At 31.9% G+C, this 24,960-nt stretch overlaps 1 protein-coding gene across 3 annotated transcripts; it reads right to left on the bottom strand.

The window, feature by feature from the left end:
• Nucleotides 1–458: 458 nt before the first annotated feature.
• LOC147297517 (uncharacterized) lies at nt 459–6,766 on the bottom strand. 3 transcript variants are annotated; one of them, XM_086230162.1, is made up of 22 exons: nt 6,578–6,766; nt 6,280–6,433; nt 5,788–5,867; nt 5,352–5,438; nt 5,159–5,209; nt 4,959–5,076; nt 4,804–4,860; nt 4,625–4,689; nt 4,406–4,489; nt 4,257–4,307; nt 4,085–4,147; nt 3,936–3,982; nt 3,733–3,802; nt 3,581–3,643; nt 2,887–2,976; nt 2,765–2,803; nt 2,416–2,643; nt 2,242–2,327; nt 1,970–2,018; nt 1,813–1,893; nt 1,623–1,716; nt 459–1,074 (listed from the first exon to the last, which is right to left on the bottom strand). In XM_086230162.1, exons 2-22 carry the CDS (start codon nt 6,395–6,397, stop codon nt 812–814), a joined length of 1,884 nt encoding a protein of 627 aa, XP_086086288.1. In that variant the 5' UTR covers nt 6,398–6,433; nt 6,578–6,766; the 3' UTR covers nt 459–811. The 3 variants fall into 3 exon arrangements, with proteins under 3 accessions (XP_086086288.1, XP_086086289.1, XP_086086290.1); XM_086230163.1 differs by having other exon boundaries at nt 6,280–6,427; XM_086230164.1 differs by lacking the exons at nt 459–1,074; nt 1,623–1,716; nt 1,813–1,893; nt 1,970–2,018 and having other exon boundaries at nt 2,238–2,327.
• Between the last annotated feature and the right edge of the window lie 18,194 nt (nt 6,767–24,960).

Raw genomic sequence — 24,960 nt, 5'->3', positions numbered from 1 at the left:
AGTCTATGCTACAGTGATACGTGAAAATGTCGAGTGTATTCTACTTTTGAAAAAATATAAATTTGACCCTTATCAGTTATCAAAATCTTAAGTATTTATTTTTATTGCCAATAAATTTTTAGGTTTAATGCTCCAATTTTCTTCACTCAATGTCTCACATTAAAAAAAAGTAAAACATGGGATATTATAATCTTTCTTGACACACTTCTCTTACAAGTTGGTTTTACAAGTGCAAGTTCTATAAAAGAATTCTATCATTTGTTATCCAACGCCAGGAAGTCTCTTGGATGAGTGGTATTATTTTTATATAGAGTTTAGCGTTAAGTAACTTTTGGAGTTGTGGCTAATGACTATTTGGTAGATGACATCTCTTTTTTATTAGGAGGAGTTCATCAGTTTTAGAGTCTGAGTTGTTTTTTTTTTTAAATATTTATCTAAATAGCGAGAATCCATGCATATGATATAAAGATATTATTACTGCATGTAAATCAAGACTTACAAAACAAGGATAGGGAGCAGGGGAAGGGAAAATCCCCTACACAGTTCTAAGTGCAATACAATGGAGACTTTGACAAGCTGATCTGTTTAATACAATGGAGACTTTGACAAGCTGATCTGTTTAAAAAGGGATTCAGCTCCAGTACTCCATTGATCCATTCTAAGTCTGTGTCTTTGGAAGGCTATATCTAACCATACCCAAATGACTGTACAAACCAATCCTATATAATATATCACCTAAAATCCCCTCGTAATTAGTAAATCCCCTACATCACACCACAAAGGAACATCCTATATATAATATAGGCATCATTCACAAGTGCATCCCATTGAAAATGCTGTATACACCCTCTGGTTCCCTCTTAGCAAGCTTGGTTGCACCTCCATTTTGGTATGCTTTGGCTGCAAAAACATCATTGCCTGCTCCATTTGGGACATTCCTTTTGGTCTCAGAGCCCTGTAAGAGAGCCTCCAACTGCCCACATGCTGCTTGGAATCCTCCATTTGGGACATTCCTTTTGCTCTCAGAGACTTGTATGAGAGCATCCAACTGCCCACATGCTGCTGCTATAAGCCCTACATGACATTACAAATAGACAATTATTTTAATTTACAAGCTATTCTATTACTACTGTAATCTGATGCACAAGTCAGCAGAGAAGAATTTGAAATTTGGGTTCTCACAGAAATAACATGAAATAAATTTAGAATTATCAAATTGCAGCAGCAATAAGCTACTCCACCTGAAGAACCATCTTCAAATTAAGCTATACATTAGTGACAAATAAATGTTCTTCACAAGAATCTAAGAAAAGATGCATGCTTTGTGAGTTCAACTATAAATTGGGTGAGGTTGGCCAAATCTAGAACTATTGACTTGACCAGCAGCAAAACCAGGTTATGTATATGCACTCACCTCACCCTGTAACAGACAAGACAAGTATCTACTCTTCATTCACTTCCAACTTCTCAATCAAAATGTTCAACCAAAAACTAACAGCACACAGCATAAGTGAACATTCAAATGAATAAACTAATAAAGTCATAAACAGGAAGCATCCAGTTTATGTAACCAAGTGTAATTGAACATAATGTACAACTTTAAGGATGAATGAGACAGGTACCTGAGAATAAAGCAGAAGGTTTTCCTGGTCTTGACTTAAATTCAGGATGGAACTGGACACCGATAAAATATGGATGATTACGCAGCTCAACAATCTGTAATGTCAATATACCAAATATTGGCTCAGAATCACCACAATTTACCAATCAATTGATTCTAAAGTTACAAAGGCCAATAATGAAAATTTATACCTCCATGCGTCGGCCAGTTTCATCCTTGCCAGTGAAAGAGAGGCCGGAACATTCAAGGCGTGCTACCATATCAGGATTCACCTGAATCCAACAGAATTAGTCCTCCTGACATAATAGTACCTTAGAAGACAATTAATCGCATTGGGATGCCACATACCTCATATCTGTGCCGATGTCTCTCATCAATTAAGCGTTTGTTTCCATATCTAACAAAATGAAAATTGCAAAGATTAGCCAACATAGGCATCTCATTTGGCATGCTGGTACTCTCTGATTTTCATGTGCATCAAATTACTGATTGATCTATGCAGATCAATACATTTTCTCAAAAGCTTTGGTTCTTATAACAATTACAGTTTCAAATCAAAGAAATGCTTAAGATATATGTACAAAACAATTGTGTGTATCTCTTTCTAAGTTAGTACTCACAGTTTAGCTGATTTGTAGTCTGTAGATTGGAAGTACGTTCTCCTGGATCCAAGGCGCATGGTGCCTCCCATGTGTGTTTTCGAGCCCTACTTACACAGTACAGAGATCAGATGAATAAGCAAGACGCTGAGTTCAGTTCACGGAAACATAAATCTCAAAACACAGAATGCAGACCTCAGGCATTAGTATAACACAGGGATTCTTAGTGTTAGGATCAAATTCTGTGCTGTTGGCATCTTGCAGACCAAGAACAGATCTTGCAAACTCAATCACAGCAATCTGCATTCCTAGACAAATGCCAAGGAATGGAATTTTCTTTTCCCGGGCATATTTTGCTGCAAGAATTTTCCCTTGCACTCCTCTGTCACCAAACCCTCCTGGAACAAGAACACCATCTGCACCCTGAAGACATAGGCCAGTCAGAAGGCTAACAAAGAAAGCAACAACACCTTATAGAGGAGAGAAGTACAGGGGATGCCAAATGTAGCTGGCAATTCCAAGGCTATTAAACCTCAATACAAACCTTCAATAACTTCCAAGCAGCTTTATAAGCATCAGGTTTCTGCAATATGCATATTTTGTTGTTGTCAAGTTTTGAAATAAGTTAAAATGTTAAAAATGCTAGGACTGAATATCAATAATAACCTCTTTTGCAGTTGAGTCTTCAAGGTCACCAGCTGGAACCCAGTCCACAAAAAGTTTCTTGCCGCGAGAAACAGAAGCATCCACAAGAGCCTGCAGAAAGTACTACAGATTATATATCCAGTACCATCATACTTTGTCCTCCCTCTAGCTATACCAATATGTAAACCATTTCTTAGGGAATAAACTCAAACATACATAAACCTGACATGCACAATGCATTTTTCAAATTAAAGTGTCACCAGAATAAAAGAAAAATAATTAGAACAATAGCACAGTAATTTTGCTCCAAAAATTACTCCTATTAAGTATCTTCCTAAAATTTTATCTTACTACTTTCATTAGTATAGTTAATATGTTACTAAGCTCATATCTAAACTTATCAGAGTCACTCCCGACCTGATTTGAGCATCCTTTCTTCTGGACTAGACCACTTCATGAATCATTAAGTAATATCTTGATTATCAAAATCATTAAGTATAGAAATCAGAATTTATAATGTCAAGAAACATTATTGAATCTTGGAAAGACATAAGATACAGGGTATTGAGCTCAAATCTTGGACAACAATTTAAGAATGCAAGGACTGGATCTACAAATGCAGTAAGCAACCATCTTTAGAAATTACATTAGAATAATACATAAATTATCTGGTTTAAACAATAATTCATAGTTAAGAAGTGGTAGCTAGTTGCACCTTTAGTACAGAGAGGTAGGCATCTGAAAGGCTTGTATACTTTCCCACCAGGGCAATGCGGACCTGTTAGGTAAACGACACTGAAATATCAATGTGCTGGCAGCAAGCAGAATGAAAAGTATGAAAATGGGATTGTTTGAGTTGGGACCGACCGGCTCATGCAACATGTCACAAATTTCAGCCCTAGCAGTCCATTGTTCTAATTCAGGTTCCCTTGTTAATCTGCACATTATGGAACATTTGTGTAAATGAATGTTAGAAAACTAAAAGGTGACATCAAGAATGCACACTGCATATAGATTACAGCCCAAAATTTACAGGAAAAAATAAAATGTGAAGAGCTCAGAAGACAAACCCCTGAAGATTCAGCACTTTAAAGATTGCTTGATGAGCCTTCTGATCCTATTTAAAATGGAGGAAAAAAAAAAATCCATGAGACAGTTACACAAGAAGATACTTTAAGATCAAATAGATACATTTCAGAAGTTGTGGAGAGCTACTTACTCTTAAAAGTAATGGAATGTGCCAGATGTTGGGAACGTCATAGAGAGTTATTATATTCTCTTTCTGCCAAATATGTAGGCATTTTAACTTCAGTAAAGTAGCATCTTGCAATTGCAAAGCACATACATAAAGATTTCAAGTAATATGCTCGAAATTAATTTATCTAACAAACCTGCACATGGCAAAATTGGCTGAGTTTTGTCTTTACGTTCTCTTCTAGTGCCTGTAAATTTAGAACCTTGAGCTAACATGACAAAAAAAAAACATTTGGGTGCATGTGTGTGTGTGGGGAGAGAGAGAGAGAGAGAGAGAGAGAGAGACCGTTGTACTGCGACAAGCTATCACATGGGGTGTCAAACCTAGACACCTCAGTCCACGAACACTGTGCTGGGTTGGTTTTGTTTTCTGAGCATAATTGAATACATTCATTAGGGCAACCCAAGTAATTTGTTCTCATGAGTCATGATTGAGAAGTACTGTATACAGAGGTTAAATCATCTACTCTATAATTATTGGACACACAATTGATAACATGTGTACCTGTTCACCAACAACATTCAAAACAGGCACAAGGCTGACATGAATCAAGCAAAAGTTTTCAGAACCTGAAATGAGAAGCATTGATGGAATTAAAAAAGTCAAGTAACTGAATGATCAAATAGAATGAGCATTAACATGTACAATTGTGTCATATGAAGTTGCATATACAATTTGCTTACCTACACGGTACGAGAACTGTCCTAATGCCTCAATAAAAGGCATGGATTCAATATCACCTATAACCAGAAAACTGTTAGTAATTTGAACGAACCCATTCAAAGTTTCAAACAGCTCATTCTGCTGGACAACAAGAACATTGTTGTGGGATATGTACCTATAGTTCCACCCAATTCTATAACACAAACATCAGCTGGACCAGGCTTTCCATCCACTGGTATTTTTGCTACACGCTCAATCCAATCTTGGATAGCGTCTGTGATGTGAGGGACAACCTACACATAAAAAATAATATAAGAAAAATAGGGGTGCCAAATAAATTTGGCTACATTAATGGACTCAGAGGTAGACAAAAACCTGGACAGTTTTCCCCAGATAATCTCCCTTTCTTTCTTTATCAATAACATCCTGTGACACAAGAAAAAAGAAAAATCAAACTTTAGTAATTGGGCATCAAGCTGGTACAAAAAATTTTGGGAATCTGTAGCCGTAATAGATATATATATATATATATATAATATAGTGGATATATGCAGTTTAACCCGCTTGCCTGGTAAATCTTTCCAGTAGTAATATTATTATCACGGGTCAGTTTGATATCGAGGAATCGTTCATAGTTTCCAAGGTCCAGGTCCACCTGTTAACATAAGAAAACAAAATTAGTAAAATACAAAGCCTGTGAATCTCCCCACCTTTGTTCAGACTTTGGACACATCAGTCCAAAATTTGCATGTTTGTAAGTATTAGTTTGTAACTTTGTATTTGTATTAAGGATTTCAAATGGTGTCACAGATTGCATAGCTATGAATGATCTTATTACTTAAAATTGAATCACCAACTTCTGTCTTCAGAGTATTCATGTAAAACACATGGGGGTGGGGGCCAATGGCCAAAGCTTCCTAGATATCACAGTTCCTCTCACAAAATTGTCCCTCAAAAGGAAAACAAATTATCCGGGAAGAGGGCAGTAGAGTAAGTTTATGTACCTCACCACCATCATCTAACACATACACTTCACCATGCTCCACAGGGGACATAGTTCCCGCATCAGTGTTCAAGTAAGGATCTGAATAACAAAGGAAAAGTAGAAATGGTGATCAACTTTTATACACACACATATATACATATCAGGCATTATTGTTTTGCAGAGAAAAAGATGCCCAGCAAAGATAAATAATTCCATGTGAAAATTGACAGGAAATTGAAGGCATTCAGATTTGTTTTCTCACTGAAACATTAATTGAAATTAAGAAGCTCTCATGCACCTACTCAAAAAGGGTTCAAAAGAAAAAGTTAAATCTGACGTATCTTTTTTTTCCCATTAGAAAAACCAAAGGTAATAAAAAGTATGGCTGAACTTTCCAACAAAACCGGCATAATGGGATGCCTCAAAAAGTTAATACAGAAGAAGAGATGAGGAACATAACATTAATTAAAATGAAAGAAAAATAAGAAGAAGAAGGAAAAGAGGAAGAGACCAATTTTGATGGAAGTGACCCTCAGTCCACAAGCCTTGAGAAGAAGGCCAATACTACTAGCAGTCACTCCTTTACCAAGACCACTTACTACTCCACCAGTCACCAACACGTACTTCATTTCTTCTTCTTCTTCTTTGACAACTTAGCCCTGTTTCTGAAAAACCAGAGAAACATAAACCATCGCCACAATATATAGACATTTTAATTTCCATCTTGAACACTGAAAACGAAATGAAGAAGAAGAAGAACAAGAAGAATGGGAATCTTTTTGTTGCTAAAAACATATAACACAACCCACCAGCACAGTGTTTACAGGCAGAGCAGCTTGCTATTCTTATTTCTTAAATTTCCAATTTCTTGGTGTCTTTGAACGTTATCTGCTTTTCTCTCTCTTAATCAGTTAATCCCACAGAGAAGTGCAAAGAGCATGAGTTATCATACAAAAAAGCCAAAGTATGAAAACACCATCAACAGCCTCTAACAGCAACAACAGACATAGAAAGAGAGAGAGAGAGAGAGAGAGAGAGAGAGAGTTAATGCAATAAGGAATGGTTAGGCTGAGAGAGAGACGGGCTTTTATAGACACAATGCCACCTAAAATTCAGAATTAAATAACAAAATGAACCCATTTTTCTTTTTCCCTCTAAAATCTATAATTAAAAGAAAAAATTGCTAAAATTGTGTCTTTCCCTTTTTTACCTTGTCCCTTTTTCCTTTTTCTCACGTCACAAACTCATACCAGCAGTTGGGCAGCATGGCACATGCCCCATCCCACCAATAACATCTACATGAACCAAATTAAATAAATAGAAAGTCATGACATTTTAATTGCCTCCTAATTCTCATCAATTTATCGTATTAAAAAAATTAGCCGGTTGGATAAATCTTGAAATTTGATCAAATTTATTAAAAATTGATCGACGTAGCTATATATTATAAATTTATACTACATAATTTTCTTTTTTTATATTTTTACTGATTTAACATATATATACATATTAATCAGAGATTCACGCATCCACACTCGAGACATCTACATTTGGTCCGAATGAAATCTTTTGTCCCAATTTTAAACAAAAAGCTTTTATGTTTAAGATTCTCATATAGGATATAGACTTAGCATAAGAGATTTTTGTATAAAATCTCGTCAAGACCAAATGTAGACATCCGGGGTATGAATATGAGAATCAACCATATACCAACTAATTATTAATGTAGTTGTATGTTCCTGTAATCTGTTGAAAAAAAATCTCAATCTTGAAAAGGCATGTATATTCCTGTAATCTATTGAAGGCATGTATGTTCCTGTAATCTATTGAAAAAAAATCTCAATCTTTAAACTCCTCTCCAAATAAAAAAGACATTAATTTATTTCTGCCTTATCGGTATAAACTTTTCTGCCAATTAGACCAAATTGTGAAGCCGTACTAACCACTACATGCCTCACTAATTAATAAGCATATCCTCTCTTACTAGTACTAGTACTTTTTCCATTTCTATATATCAACTTGAATATTCATCCCAATCTTCCATATTGTAAAGTCCAATCCTTACCAAATTAATATGCATGACATGACAATCATCTCAAAAGGATTTCTTCCATCTTAACTTCAAGTTATGCTAGTGGCCAAAAAAATAAAAACCTTCAAGTTATGCTACCCTTATTAAACATGGTATGCTCATCGATCTTTTCCCCAAATTTGACACATGTAAACATCCATCAGACCATCACAAGAGTATTGATCATTGTGTACACGCGACACACATGAGTGCTATATATTTGATAATTGATATGTTTCTTTCATTAATATTTACATTTTAGCCACACTTGTTCTATTAATATACTTTTTATTTACCACTAAATTAACAATTCATACAATGGGCGGCTTTATATTCTCATTGTAAAACATTTTACTCTCATACATATGACAAGAGTTCAAAGTTTACTCTCCTAGCTAGCTCCTCCGTCTTAAGAGTATAAAAGGTTTTTATAAATTAAACCCTACTTGCATGCATTGATTCAACCACTTCATCCACATTGCATGCCTTTATAATATGTATTATATAATAACATTAACATATAACTAATTTATAGGATTAGCTATAAGTATAGACGTAATCTTAGTTTAAAAGGATAATATAGTTTTACTATCAGTAAAAAATATATTATCCAACTTAGAGTCTTAGATTGCGTCTATATCTTTTCTAAACTATAGATAAATGTTATTATATGCCAATCACTTGGCGTTTACAAATTGGTTTAAAATCTTTAAAACCATAGTTTGAGCTCGGCTTTGGAAACATGCTACTGAGCCAGCTCCCCATAACTAATGCGCTTTTTCTTTCTTCTTTTGTATTTGGTATTTTTTTTTTGTTTTTTGTTCGGAATTTGTCTTTGGTAATTGGCTTCTTCCTTTTCTTGGAGGAGGGCCTGTATTTATTTGTTTTCATTTGTCAATATATACTGATACAGTGTTACTATTAAATATTTGAAAGAAAGACAAAAGGTGGTTCCGGCTAAAAGAAAGAGGGGGTAGTTTTTCAAAAGTTATGGGGATAATTGTGAGGGATCCGGACCTACCGGATACCAATTGAAATTTTTTTGTTTGGTAAACTAATTTTTACAATTCGAAAAAAAATTTGTAAACTGACCGATTATCAAAATATATACCAAAATAATTATTGAAATTTAGTTATATATATGCTTATAAAATACTTATATTATGTCACATAAATACTAAACTACTAATATTATAAACAACAATAAGAAAATATAAATGTATAATATTATCATATTAATATTATCAAAAGTGTGGATTAAGATATAGAGTCATCCTCTTATAATTATGTAGAGGTTATCATTTTGAGAAAAATAAGAACCACATTGTTAGGTAAGTAATGCATATACGTACGTACATATATATATCATACATGGTATTCATATTTATCGGTATATATACATACTAAATAAATATGATAAATACTAATATATATTATTAAACTACTTGTACTAGTATATATTATTTGATTTTGAATTACTAATATTAACATTATTTCTTTTAATACTAGTACTTTACTAAACTACCAATACTACTCGTGCAAATATATATATATAAGTTAATTACACTTACACCCCCTGAGATTTATCGTCTTTTCACATACACCTCCTGGGGTTTCAATAATTATACATACACTCTCTGAGGTTTCAAAACTGTTGCATATAACTCCCTATGGTGAGACGAAAAATGATGAGAAATTATGCAAAAATGCATGCTAAGGGGTTAAATGACCTAATAAGATTACTCAAAGTGTAAGGTCCAATATCAATAAAAATATTTTCTTTTTTATTTATTTATTTTTTTCTCTTGTAGGGGGTTATATGCAATAGTTTTGAAACCTCAAGGGGTGTATGTGTAATTTTTGAAACCCCAAGAGGTATATGTGAAAAGACGATAAACCTCAGGAATTGTAAGTGTAATTAACTCATATATATATATATATCAAACATTATATGTTATGTATCATATTTAATTAAATTGCAACTTCTATTGGTATTTGATTAGTATTATTATAATTCAATCAAAAATGAACTAAAGATATATTGAAAAAACCGAAAGTATTAGATACTAAAATTACCGAAAATCGAAGTTTATCAAAAATTATCAAACCGAAAAATACCAAATTTTTTGGTTTTGGTAAAGCCCCATTACCAAACCAAACCGACCGATGGACAACCCTAATAAGTACAATAATATTAGCAAAAAACAATCAATGAATTATATTCCAATTGCGAGGCATAAAGGCCAATCAAACAGAAAAATGCTTTAGTTTCCAATTTCTTTTTTAATTTTTTTCCGACTCATTTATTTGTATTGCGAGATTCATGCAAAGCTCACTCCTATGAGGGAGTTTAAAAAATACGTACAAAATTAGATTCTATTGTATCTTTCAGTGTAAATATATTTAGGTTCATCATATTTAAGAATATTGAAAAAAATTAGAGTATTCAATTTAAACTCAATCAATAATAGTTAAAGAAACTTAAAATATTATATGTATATATTGTGAGATAGGAGAACTCTCAGCAAATATAAGAATATATGTACGGAGATAGTTGGACCGACAAATAATATCTATCTCCACATCCAAAGTCGGAAGATGAGTCTCTCTCTATCCTCTATCCTATAGCCTAATTAAGCCCCTTTGTAACCGAAAAAGAATATAAAGGATGCAAATGAGATAAAAAAGAGGTGTCAAAATAGCAAGGCGGTGATGTTGCTTTAGCCTTTAGCCATGCCAAAAGGCGTTACTTCCAGTTTTTATGTTCCAAATCTCCAATACTGCACTTGTGCACTGTAAAGTTCAATCTCTGTGAAGAGAATATTTTCATTACCCATGTATCTTTCTATAATTTGATCGAATCATTTAAGAGAAGAAGAAAAAGAACAGAACCCCATTATTATTATTTTTTTAAATTATATTTGTACAATAACTATTCATAAATGAGATCTACCCGACCAACAACTTGCTAATTACTTTCCTATTAATTAGACATTTAGACCCATTGCCAATAGACCCCACTACATAGCCCTAAGCTATCCGATGATTTATATATAATTAATGACTCAATAGTGTTAAAGTTATACACCTATCATATGACAAGTTGATAACAAGGGCTCCACCTTCTTTTTTATTTCATAATTTTTTGTGTGAAATTAAGTTTTATTTGGCCAAAAAGTATATTTAGAAGAGTGATACCACAAACCTCAAAGTAAATTCTAAACTTCATTTATTTATAATTTGTCAATACTGTTGTGTCACATACTCACATGTCATATGATCATTTAGTGACTAAAGTTTATGAAAATTTCGGTGACTTTAGTATTATTGTATTTGTAATCTTGAATCTCAAAAGAAATTGAAAATGCTTATTTAATTAGACAAGAGATTAAAAGAAAAATAGCAATAATAATGCTAAGTTCATGAAATCTATTTGATCACCAAATTATGTGTCTGTATACACATATTAATATTATATACAGTTATTACAAATAAATAAAATTTAGAATAAGCTCAAATTTAATTAAATAAAACAATGTTACATTATTTGAGGAATGTAGCATCACTTCAAATGACAGCAAGGCAAAAGCAAACTTGGGGGCAGTGTGAAAGGAAAGGATATTCTCATGCATATGAACTGAACTGATGGATCAAATAAAGTTAATTTTATTGGTCTCTTCCACACCCACTTTCCGAAAGTACTAATAAAGAAGAACCGAGAAAAACAAAGACTAAGAAATAATGGGGTCAAAATTCTTGAGGATAAAAGACTTTGTTGAAAACTCAAAGTTAAACTAACCAACCAAAAAGGTAAAAGGAAGATTAAACAAGCATCCTTATATCTCAAGAAAACTACCTACCTACCAACTAACCAACGGCCAACTAAACAATCCACCACTCATTTTTTTCTCTTTTTGGTTAAGGCATTCGGATTTTAATTAACATAATTTCTCGTCCCGGCCCACATGCATATATATCAAGTAATTACATCATAACATTCAATTGTTGTTTCTTAAAGCACTAAACATATGATCATTGGACTAACCACCTTAGTTAGTACGGTATCAATAATTAGAATGACATGAAAATTGAAATTAGATGTAAATATTTTGTATAGGGTCCGTTAACATACAGGTATTAGCACCTAAATTTATTAACCAAAACCTCTTTCTTTCTTTGCGGACCAACTACCACAATTCTATTATTCTTTTGCGGACACCACATCCACTGGATCCCCGCGCTACAGTAAAGCCCATCTGCCAGCGCATTGTTTTGACGAAAATAGGGATAACAAAAATTAAAAATACCTGCCGTGTCCTCACCAGCTGCAACATGCCAAAACACTAATAAACTGAAACTGCAAGTCAGCAACTCCAATAAACTGCAGTTTCAACTCTAATAAATTGCAATTTCTGCAGTTTTAGTTCACTTACAGTTTCAGAAACTGCAGTTTCAGTTCACTTGCAGTTTCAGAAACTGCAGAAAGTTCACTTGTAATTCCAGAAACTGCAGTTTCAGTTCACTGTAAACTGCATAAACTGCAGTTTTTTATGCAGTTTCAGTTCACTTGCAGTTTCAGAAACTGCAGAAAGTTCACTTGTAATTCCAGAAACTGCAGTTTCAGTTCACTGTAAACTGCATAAACTACAGTTTTTTATGCAGTTTCAGTTCACTTGCAGTTTCAGAAACTGCAAAAAACTGCAGTTCTAGAAACTGTAGGAAAATGTAAAAAACTGCAGATAACTGCAGTTTCAGAAACTGAACTAAACAAAAAAAATCAAGAACCTAAACATAATCGGGGAAAGGGCTCGTGCAGATCGGTAAGTCTGAGCTCTCGAAGGGTAAAATTGTCGAAGCACAGATAAGTTAAAAATAACTAAAAACTGTCATAAGGGTAAAATTGTAAAACTGCATCACTTAACACACGCCAGCTGGTAAGCAGCCCACTCAGCTGCAGTCAACTAAAGCACATGCAGTCAAACTAACCTAATTGTTAATAAAACTAACCTAATTATTATATATTAATAATAGTGGTATTACAAATTAAAAACCATAGCAAATATGTAGTTATGAGTAATTATTTCTTTTGTATATGACCAATAGTGTATTGTCGGCCTTGAGATTTTGAGGCTTAATTTAGAGTCGAGACAAAATTTGAGTACTCCACATTTGAAAGGCTGAGGTGGTTGCCTCACTCCACTACCCTTAATACTGACAGGGAGATTATGATTTTGTTTCTTCATATTTGTTATACAACTTTAAGTACAATATTTATTCAGACTTTATCTAATACGAATTAACCTCTAGTTTCAGTACTTTTGCTTTCTTTTAATATGACTATTAATACCTCTAAATCTTATGCACTGTTCATAAACAGTGGCGGTTCAATAGAAAGTGAGGCTTAAGGTAAAACTACACAGAGACCTTCTAAATATATTATTCAAAAAATCAATCTTTAGGCTTGCTTCTTTTATTTTTAGACAAGAAATATTATAAAGAATGAAAAAAAAAAGAAAAAAAAAACAGACAAATTACAATATACAAATGAAATAAATGTGAGACGTCCCCAAAAAACAATTCATGAAGACTTTTTTTTAGTGGAAAACCTAAGAAAATAAAAAAATTAAAAGTCTCATTAACAATTTAACAAATAATGAAAAATCTCATGCCTAAACATTAAACAATAAAGTAGAAAGCCCCTTTTTGAATTTTGAGGTCTAATTGGTTAATTATAAATTTTTTAAATTTTTTTTTTAATAGTGTGTCAAATTCTTTTAATACGAGACTCCCTTCAACATGAGGCCCTAGGCATAGGCCTTATACTTGAGCCGGCACTGTTCATAAAGTATGCTTGAGCCGGCACTGTTCATAAAGCATGATCAATGCCTTTGTACGTCATGGATTGTGCTCCTGTGATCCCTATTCCTATTCTCTATCGCTCATATAGACTATATAGTCATATATAGACCCCTTTAGTCAATTTTTGCTGTTGGGGATAATAGGAAACATCCAAATGATGAATATATCGTATCTTGTTTTTTAATTATTTTTTATTTTAAGTCGCTTGTTTATTTGTTTTGAAAAATATAGCACAAGGTCAATTGCTCAAATATATGTATTAAATCATAATTTTCTTAAGAAAAAAGATTCGGATAAGAAGAAATATCCACATGAAAATATGGAATCTTATTGTTTGTTGCTCTTTTTTATAAATGAAATATTGCTCTTTTTAATTTGTTTGTTTTATTTGTTTTGATAATATACTTATCAACCACAATAGAAAAGATAAAGTTCACATGCACTTTCCAAATGATTTATGCTTGTTAATTTGATAACATTCAGATATTATCAATAATTAATTATTGAATACTTTAATTTTAAATTGGCCTGCTAAGAAAAAATCATTCACTAAAATATACGCATCAAATTATAAAAACATCCGCAGTGGTGAAGTTCATTTTAATTTTATTGCAATAAATTAAACTAAAGGTAAAAGAATGACTTGTAGTGTAGAATTCATTTCAAATTGGGGATCAATAGTTCATTTCAAAGATAAAAAATATGAACTTTGAAGTAAAATTCATTTTAATAAGCAATCTCACCATGTGAAAAAATATATATCTATAGTCTATCTTCTGTCGACACATGGACTGCATTATATTTCTTTGTCTCTTATCTTCAATTTTTGAACTGAACTATTGAATAACCACTACAATTAAAACTGCTTCATTAGATACCAAAATAGTCTACAAAATTGAACTATTAAACTAAACTATTGAATAACCACTGCAGATGCTCTAATAAATAAACTTCATATGATCTTTAATGTGTGAGATATATATGACCAACTAGTTATGGTGTTCAGATTACTTTGAGTTGTAACTCTTTAATTATGTAGTAGCTGGAGTTGGGGTGCTCCTTTAGGGGTTGTAGCTCTCTATTTTAGCGGATTTACATGTATAATTCTCCTTTTTTGTTTTATTAATATAAGCTATGGTTCTAAAAAAGAAAAGTTATTTCTCTTGTAATATTGATATTTCTCTCCACAATATTGGAGAGACCCCAATTTTAAATTCTCCTCTCCAGCAGAAAAAAAAAAAAAAACCATACAAGATAAAACCTCAAAGTTATTGGCAAGTTTCAAAATAATAATTATACAATATTGATTATATATATTTGCATGAATGATGTTGATTGAAATTATAGTTTTTATTTTGGACTTGAAAATATTGATTTTTAGATTCGGTCTTGACCTATCTCGTTTAAAAAATGGCTGGGCTTTAGAAAATTCCACTATATGCATAACGTAATACCTTTACAACTCCCAAAAATTGTAAAAGCGAATGTCTCTCTCATTTGTTCTCAATGGATATTTAATTGAATTCCAAGATGAATTGTATTTAACACTCGAATGCTTATAGATTCTTCTTTTATTATTATGAATTAAATAGTTAAAAATTATAAAATGATAAAATTAATTGCTTCTTGTTTCCTCAATTACTCCAAAACTCCCAAAAGCAGGCAATGCAGGCCAACAACAAGAAAAAGACTCGGGGTCATTGGAAAGTATGTAACTATGTAACATTATATATTATTACTTCCAAAATCATGCATGCCTGTAAATGTTTGTTCAATTTTTTTTTTTTTTTTTTTAAGGAAGCCGGATATTGTTCGACCGAATTCCCATTTAAAGTTAATGGCTAGAATCATTAAAAAACTATAAATTTAAATCATCAAATGAAAGTGAATTATTTATTGAAAATCAAAGTGAAGCTTAAAGTATGGTTCAATATAGACAAATGACATACGAATATTAATTTAATATGCATTATCGGTGATTATTCAACATTGTACTACAACTATAATTTCTTATTAAGACATTAAGTTTTTTGATATACGTTAATGTTATAATTTTAATTTAGTGAACAGATTTGACGATGTTAACATTATAGTTTGTTTTGGTGTTTAAATGTCTATATATTAATCTGAGGAACCCAAATAAGTAGCAACACGTGGTGCTGACAAAGCATATCCTTCGGTGTAAACTATGTTATCTTCAACGTGGGTGAATTGTGAGGCTAGGTAGGTGTGGTACCATGGTATTTATAAAATGTGGACCTATGACCAACTATACACCTCAGATTTACATGTCACCACGTCAGCGTTGACATTATTACACGTCAAACTCCTTCTTCTCCTTCTTGGGGGAAATGCCCTTTATACCCTTCCAGTAGCCTCTTCTCCGTCAACACAAAAACTACTTATCTGGCCGGCCAAAATTGCAGAGAAGGTGTTTGTAAAAAGACTTCGATGAATCTCATTGGCACCAACCATTTGGCCAGTGATTCATTCTTATACACCGTTCGTGCGAGCATTTTTTATTTTTGTTTTTTTGGGTCCCAATCAGTCATCACCATTCACTAGTAATATTGGCAGCCTTATTTGTTTTCTTCTTTCTTTTTGGGTGAAGGCTATCATTCTGTCCACTTGCTCTGTTGAGTGTTGACTATGTTGGTTAGGACGTATTCCTTTTTCCAAATATAAAAAAATGAACTGATCATCACTAATCAGCTTATCTTACCATTCAGGCAAGAGTTTTGGCCCATCAACTTGGTGGAGTCGTAGAGGCATGCTTATTGAAATTCCGTGACTTTAGGGAATATGGAGTCAACCCACCAATGTTACATTATGGCCCCAAAAAAAAAAAAAAAAACCGAAAACTTTCATGACCGTTTGAATTCATATTTTGAAAAGTTAATAATTTTTGTTCTTTTCGGTTGTGAAATAAGTGATCTCGAAAATTTGAGATTACCTAAATTATGATCAAAATATTATAGTTTAAATAGTTGAGGAAATTAGGCGAGCCGGTGGAGTGTATATGGAAACTTAGAGTAAAAAATATTGAAATTAGAGTTGGGCTAGTCGAGTGTATGTATTTATATGGAAAACAATACCCAAAATGAGATATTAATATGAGCTAAAATTGTTGGCAGTTCATTGAAATGGGGCTACACTTATAGTGTATGCATTTATCGGTCCCTCCACTCTACGTACATAATAAATTATTTGAAAGAGGAATAGTATTAGTTAATTTGATATACATTGTTAACTTGCTTATTAATAACTTAAAATGTTAAAATTAGTAATTCTTTAATAATACTAAGCTATGGAGGTTGAAACAAAATAAGGCAAAAACAATATACAAATTTTTTTCCTCATTCGGCCCACCTTTTTTGTACTAAAATTTAATTCACTTTTCTAACAATCTGGCCAACCATAAAATATAAACCCAACATATAGCTTTCTTTCAATTTTCTCTTTCTCCCCTCTAAATAAGTTTTAAACCAATATCTCTCGCACCGATTTTCTTTCTCCCTTCGTTTGGTCATTCTATAATTTTTCTTTCTTTTAAGAGTCGGCCAAGACTCGAGTAGAAAAATTAATATAAGCATCTCTTTTTCATTTGTATTTGGTTTTTTAAATTTGTTGGGTCAATTGTTCTATTTTGTTTTTGGTAAATGAAGAAATACTTTTTGACTACAATTAAACAAGAAAATCTTGTTGAAGACTTGAATGTAGCTTGCAGAGCTACACGTGAGCCGAGCCAGACGACGAAGTCACGGTTATTGTCGGTTATGGCAGTTGCCACGTTAGGGACACGTGCTATTATCATCTGGTGTTGGCTAGGTGGGCCCCCTTCTGCTTGACGGTTGACCGTTCCTCTGTACGGCAGCTTGGCCCTACCAATCCCAACTGCTGCCGACAACATTTATGATATCTCCAACCTTGTCATAAATAATTAATATTTTATTTGCGTTGTCCTGTACCAGCATATCATTAATCTCGTATAAAAATGGATAGCATTAATTTATTTTTCTAGTTGACCAAATTATTTTTATAGAAAATTAAGGTTAAATATCAAATCTCAATAATTTTTTAGTATAGCACAAAGAACATATAATATTTCAATTAAACTACTAAATTTAAATATAACTTTTTAGTTTAGGTCATAAATATGTTGGTCCCTTTAATTTGAGTCTTTTCTATTTGACATTTTTGTCCTTTGGCCCACATATGATGGGTGTTAGTTAAAATTTATAAGATTTTAACAAAATTGCCCTTGAGGCTTTTATATTATCTTGAAAATTTGCTAATGTAGTCTCAATTTCACATTTAGTTGTGACTGTACGACACTCACAACTTCAAATTTAGTTGTGACTGAACGACAGTCTCATCTAAGTTGTGAGACAGTCACAATTAAGTTGTGACTTAATTTTTTAGAAAATTATATTACGATATAATATAAATAGAGGTCAAAATAATACTTTTACTCAAAATAATACATAGTATAGTAGTGTGAGTTGTATCTTTCAATTTACCAAGATAGTCACAGTTAAGTTATGACTGGATTGATTTTTTTTTTTAATACAATATAGTATAAATTAATGTAATATTTGTGATGTAATATCATTTTTATTTTTTTATTATAGTGGCATGTGAAGTAATATTTATAAATTCTAATTCTTTTTATTTTATTATTTTGTTTGACTTTTCAACTAGTACGCAATCTAAATTACTATTTAATTTTGATACCTAAATTAAAATTTTTTTGAAATTTAATAGTTAAAATCAATGGACCTTTATTTTTATTCATGTATTTTTTAAAGGTGATATTTTACCGAATATATAATTTAAAGTACTATATTATCGTAATTTAGTCACGTAGGTATATATGATATGCTTTGTAATCTTTAATTGATAGCTCATAACAGAACTTGTTTTTTATTGTTATTTTGAAAAAAATCGAATTTAAATCTATCTTAATTTTCCTCTTTACCCCTTTCTCTTTTCACTTGAGCCAACTTATTTTGTAAGGCAAATAATTATTATGAAGTAGGAATGTAGGATAACATAAGACAATTAAGGTGGGCCTTCCTCATTTCACATATAACAACCAACCAAAAACACAAGCTAATTGATTACAACAACTATGTAGCTAAATTGAAAATACAAGAAAAAATTTTAAAAAGTGCATCTGTATGTTTTAATCAAACATACTAAAAAACTTTTTTAGCACTATCAAAAAGCACTCTCAAGCATCTCGTAAATAACTTTAAATAAATTTAAAAATTATAATTATTATATACATTAATTAAGCATTACCTTGTATTCAGCCTACTTATTTTTAGTATCGTTATCAATCTCGCTTTTAATACCCCAAATTTCTCAATTTACTTTAATTTTCATTGCTTTACACGTGCATTGTTTATGATGATGTAGTTAATATTACAAAGATAAATTAATACGACTATAATATATTTTATATAAAAATGGATAAATTTAATTTATGTAGAAAGAAAATTACAGATTTAGTCTACTTATTTTATACCTAGTTCAATTTTGGTTCACAATTTTTTTAAGTTCAGTTTTAGTCCACTAATTGTTTCACTTATTCAATAAATGTTCAGATTTGTGACTTTAAATCTTTTGGGTTATGTTTTCTTCAATTATAATTAAAGTATAAGTTATATTTCATCATTTATTAGTCATAGGAACCAATTTGGAGTATTAGAATCTAAGAGAATTGAGATTGAGTGAAATTTGAAAATTTGGCAGTTTCGGGTACCCTATTTTGGGGTCAATTATCTTGAGTTTTAGAACTCCAATTTGAATGATCTTTATATGATTGTAAAGAAGAGATGCATAGCTTTCAAACAAGTATATGCTTACTGAATTTGGGTGAAATTTGTTAAGGTAAAAGGCAAACTAAATTTGAGAAAATAAATTTGAACTTTTATTGAATAAGTGAAATAACTTATGGAGTAAAACAAAATTTAAAAAAGATTATAAACTAAAATTAAACTAAATATAAAATAAATATATTAAATTTGTAATTTTCTCTTATAGATAGATGTGTTGTTAATCTAAAAGAAGTGCATGCCTCACATAGAAAAGAGCACGTCGAATTCATTTGGTCAAGCTGAAGGCAGGACCGACACTTCTCCGGGGTTGGCTCATCTGATCAGGGCCTCCACCCTCTATTTTCTCCAAGCAATTAATAGTCCACACAGTCAAGCAGTCAATTAGTCACAAATCAGGAGAGGTGGTATTACTTTATTGGTTGGCTCAAGGCTCCATCAATTCATATTTGCTCATCTCTCTAGACATCACCCCTTTATTCTTTTATTTTTTTGTTTTTTATTTATATATTTTTGTTTCTAACCAACCTCTTGTTCATTGGTCCATGTATAAAAAATTTAAAAATAAATAAAAATCAGCAGCCTAGTACACTCTCTTATAATTTATACTTTATAACTAACTCAAATACAATACAAAATCTAAACAAAAAGCCCTGATCAAATTATGGATAGGAATTGGGAAAGTAGGCCAGCCCACTTAAATTTTAGAAGGGGCCAAACCAAATAAAACACATCCAAGCTCATATTAGAAATTTGGTAACCCAGAAAAAGCTAGAAAACTTTATATATTCCTGAATCCTGGAGATGTGTATATAAATGATCAATGACTGGTCAACTTCACCACATGATCGACTGCTTTTGACTTGTCGTATATGGTTTCGTTTGGTCAATATATTGTAAACGTTTCTACGATGCAGTACTCAGTACTGTATATATGTATGTGAAAACTCCTGATGACCATTCCATGTCTGGTGCATTCAGACATTGCATAGATTGAGGGGTCACTAAGTCAGTCACGCACCCCTTAATTCAAGGATCGAGGAGGACTACCCCAAATTGTCCGCCATGATTGTATGTGTGTTAGCTTGCGACTTTTGTCAATTAACAAGGACATTAATTTCTAGTGTGCTATGGTGTAGCATACATAACATGCTGACATGTTTTTTACCATTCAATTTCACAGATTCAAATCTTTAAGTAGAGATTTTGAGCCGTTTGACTTTGACCTGTCTGCATACAATGCGAACGTTCACATCTAATTAAGAAGCTATATATCTTTGTTATTTTCGATAAGTCAAGTTGCTCTTACATGCAAAACTATAAATACGTCTCAGTGTCTCATTGTATACTTAGTAATATATCTAGTATATAATCTTATTAAATGTGATGACTCATTGTATTTTTTTATATAAATAATGAAAAATTATATAAAATATCTTAACAAATAAGCATAAACTGATATATAATCATTTATGTCTGTAATTAATCTATAAATTACAAATGTGGTAACGTCTGCACTTGAATGAGGTAGCTTATATATTTATATATTTATATATAACAATTATATATAGTAAAGAGTGTAAGACCAAGTCAACTAGTGGATCTGGCACAATGCCACTAATAATAAGTCAAGAAGTCAAGAGTGAGGTAGTCTTTTGGAGGCAGTTAATTAGTTAACAACTTAACATTGAGCAAAATTTTGAGCTCGGATTACGATGAAGCCACGTTAATGCATGTCAAATTATCTGCCAATGATCTGAATGAACTATACATATGTTTGCGAACCAAATTCAGTTTGACCGTGAAGCGTAATGTGAGGCACGTTTTGTCACAAGCAGAAGTACCCCTTCCTATATATACAGATATACTGATATTATTAATTACTAATTAGAGATTACTTAATTACAAGTCATAATTTGGACTGCCATTATTATTATCTTTGAGAAATATTATATGGAGTCCTTTGGTTAAGCTAGGCTAGGCTTTATTTGTTAATTTAATTAATTAAAATATATGGATGGATCAAGGTTTCTTGTATTTGCGTAGCTGTATACTTGTATCATGTCTTTTGTTTTGGATCCTGCTGCCTGCAGGAACGCAAAACAAGTGTACACGTAGAAAATAATGTACTTAATTAATTAAGCAATTATATATAATTATTAAGGAAGAAGAATTCAACGATATATTTCTAGCTTCTTGTTTGATCCACGACCTTTCCAAGATCTAAACGGGTCCCCATCCCCATGGGCCATACTTATTAGAAATTTAGAACTTAATTCCTGGCTCCTTTCGTAAAGATCTTCAAAACCAAAAGCCTTCTCGAATTTACAAGTCAAAAGTTGAACATGCATGTATGCAACACAACAAGACTACTACTGACACTAAAAGATGCATGCATATTAATTATATAAATTTTTTTAGTCTCCAAATCCTTTTATGTTTTTATGGTATATTTGACATAAAATTAAATTTTATAATAACATAGTCTGAGATATAAACATGAACAATATGAGCACCAAAATGATCCGTCAAGGGTGCGTCTTATTAATTTCTCCTGGCCAAACAGGAACTTATTAATTTTTGTATCTTCAGTTTTATATATAAATAAGGTTGATTTTGATAGACAAATTAAATTAAAATAAAATCACGAGTCATATATATCTTCCAGATGATGTTAATTTTTCTTTGGTTTTTTTGTTTGTTTGTTGGAGAGGGTAAGGACTAATAAGTTGCTTTGTCAGCAACAACGCAGCTTAGAAAGGACCATTCTACGCTTCTAGTACTGCTGCTGTTGCATGCGCATGCTTGCTTTGAAGATTGAAGAAATTCAATGATCAATGCGTGCTTTGACAGTTTGACGTCTTTTATAGTCTCACCATGCACCTTTGGTTTCTTCTGCTGGACATATATAATTCTTCAAAGTAATATTAATTTATGTAAAATTGAAATGCATGCATATAGATATATATATATATATATATGTATTCAAAACGAAGAATATTTAAAGTGATGTATGGATATAGTGATAGAGGAATGGAATTGGACTTTTTAACCACCATACCTAACCCTGTCTCACAGTTGAGGAATTTATGCATTGTGTAGTATAGGCAGAGCCATGTGGGTAGAGTCATACCCCATTTTATTCCATGTACCTTGTTTCAAATTTTTCTATGTCTCAGTCTCTCACTAGTCAGAGATTTGCAATTAATGCATGATATCAATCTGCTATCCTTTTTCACTTTCAACAAACAGGATGATAGCTAGCTATACAGCCTATACGTACTGAACTTCTTTTTCGATCATTTTCAAAAACAGCAAAAAAGCAGCTGGATGGTAGTTATGCTGATGGCCGGTTAACCCCTTTTTTACTTTTAAGAAACACTGAAAAAACTGGATGATAGCTATGTTGAAATTGAATAACAAGCAGATGATTCGAATTCAAAAAAAGCCCCCACTAAATTTTGATTCAGAAAATAAACCATATTAACATACTAATATTAAGTCTTCTCAACTAAATGTATGTACTGCTAAATGGGCCCTAGGCTGATCATGAAAAAAGACAATCAATTTCAATTTTGGTCTTTTTTAATTTCAGTCATGTAAGATGCATTATTGTTTTTACCTGCAGAAAGCTCACAGGAGCTGGTTAGTTTTTTGCTAGGACTCACATGATGGCTATGTATAAGTTCACGTGATGGCAGACAACTGTTTTAAGAGCAGACCGATTTTATATTCACCATTTTTTTTATTACATTATATTCACCAAATTTTGTCGTGTTGAGAACGCTTGTCGCTTGTTATATAATCTCAAGGCAAATTAAAGGAAACATTTTCTGAATTACTACTACTACCGAATTCATGTGGAATTCAAGATAAAAAATATGAGGAATAATTTTTGTATGTGATCGCATGCTGATGTATAATTTTTAAAGGTATTATTTAATTGAATTTGTGGGAAAAAAAATTAATGATGTTTTCTCAATAGCTATGTCCTATATATAGTGCACTTGTTAATATGTTTTCATGGACTCAAACGATTATTCTACACCTGAAATAATAAACGACTGAGCTACCGTTTGAAGGAGTTGAAATTTCACTTTATACGTGGTTTTCGTGTGTTATAGCTAGTGCTACCGAATTTTAATTGTGATTTTGAAACCCAAATAAAGCATATATATGATCATATATTCTTGTAATAAGGTCGATCGAGGAACACATTACACATGAGAAAGTGAGAGGGAAATACAACTGTTCAAAAAGGCGTATATGCAGGGGAATGATGGTGATAGCTAAGGCCGAGTACTAGTGTTTCATTTTTATGTATATTTAGGTCCATCTGAAGGGCCATGTGAGTGTCATATCTGCTGCCCAGTCAAATGGGTATTATGCCGACAACATATGTGGCAATGATTCACCAATGCCCTTTCTTTTAATAATACCTGTCCTCTCATTTACCTCGAACCAACAATAATTATTGTATGCCCCATCACATATATAACATTTTTCTTATAATATGCACGTGTCAACATAATATTCTCTTGCCAATATGTGAATATTAGAGATAAGAGATTATATATTATGTTGAAAGTCACCTTTAAATCAATAATTTATATTTACATTCTGACCGAGAATAAAATATGTACACTCATTGTTATCTATATGATAAGTTTCACATATATAATACATATAATGTTCTAAATCAATAAACTAAGAGTATGGGCAACGGTGATTAATTGGTAATTCAATTGACATCTACTGACAATTTGAAACAAAAATAATTTGTAATGAGGTGTTAGTTGGCAATATATAGATGAATTAAAATATCAATTGATAGGTTAAAAATTTGAGTTATCAATTGTCAATTGATTTAGAATTGCACTAAAAAAGTGGAGGGACCTATCATGGAAAAAAGTGAAAGTAGGAGAGAATTATATCATGTGGCTTGGTGTATCAATGTTTTTTTTTTTTTTTGCCATGAGTTATGGTCTTATAAATTTTAATTTGTAAGAAAATATATGAAAAATATTAAAAAATATATAACTATTGACTTATGCTATTGACTTGAACCATTGCAACAAAACAAACTTGTGTCAAGTCAATAGTTGAAAAATGAGGTCAATAGGCTTGTATTGAATTGCCTATTGACTTCAACCATTGCACATGCTCTAAGATAATTCTATAATTTATAATAGTAAGTTTGATCATATTTGAGTATTTGACTAGCTCTCTCGAACAAATGATGGATAACTTAACTTGCAGGCCATATAATAAATGCTTTTCCATTTGGTGATTTAATTTTTTCATACTTTTGTATGTTCATATTTTGTATGTTTACAAAAAATAATTCTTCTTATAAATATAAGCACCGAAAAATCTTTCTATACAAGAGCAAAGAGAAAGGTAAGTGCTAAAGTGGTCGATG

The sequence above is a fragment of the Dryas octopetala genome, chromosome 1, assembly GCF_963921425.1.
Source record: "Dryas octopetala chromosome 1, drDryOcto1.1, whole genome shotgun sequence".
NCBI classification, from domain to species: Eukaryota; Viridiplantae; Streptophyta; class Magnoliopsida; order Rosales; family Rosaceae; genus Dryas; species Dryas octopetala.
This window is presented reverse-complemented; position numbering and strand designations above follow the sequence as displayed.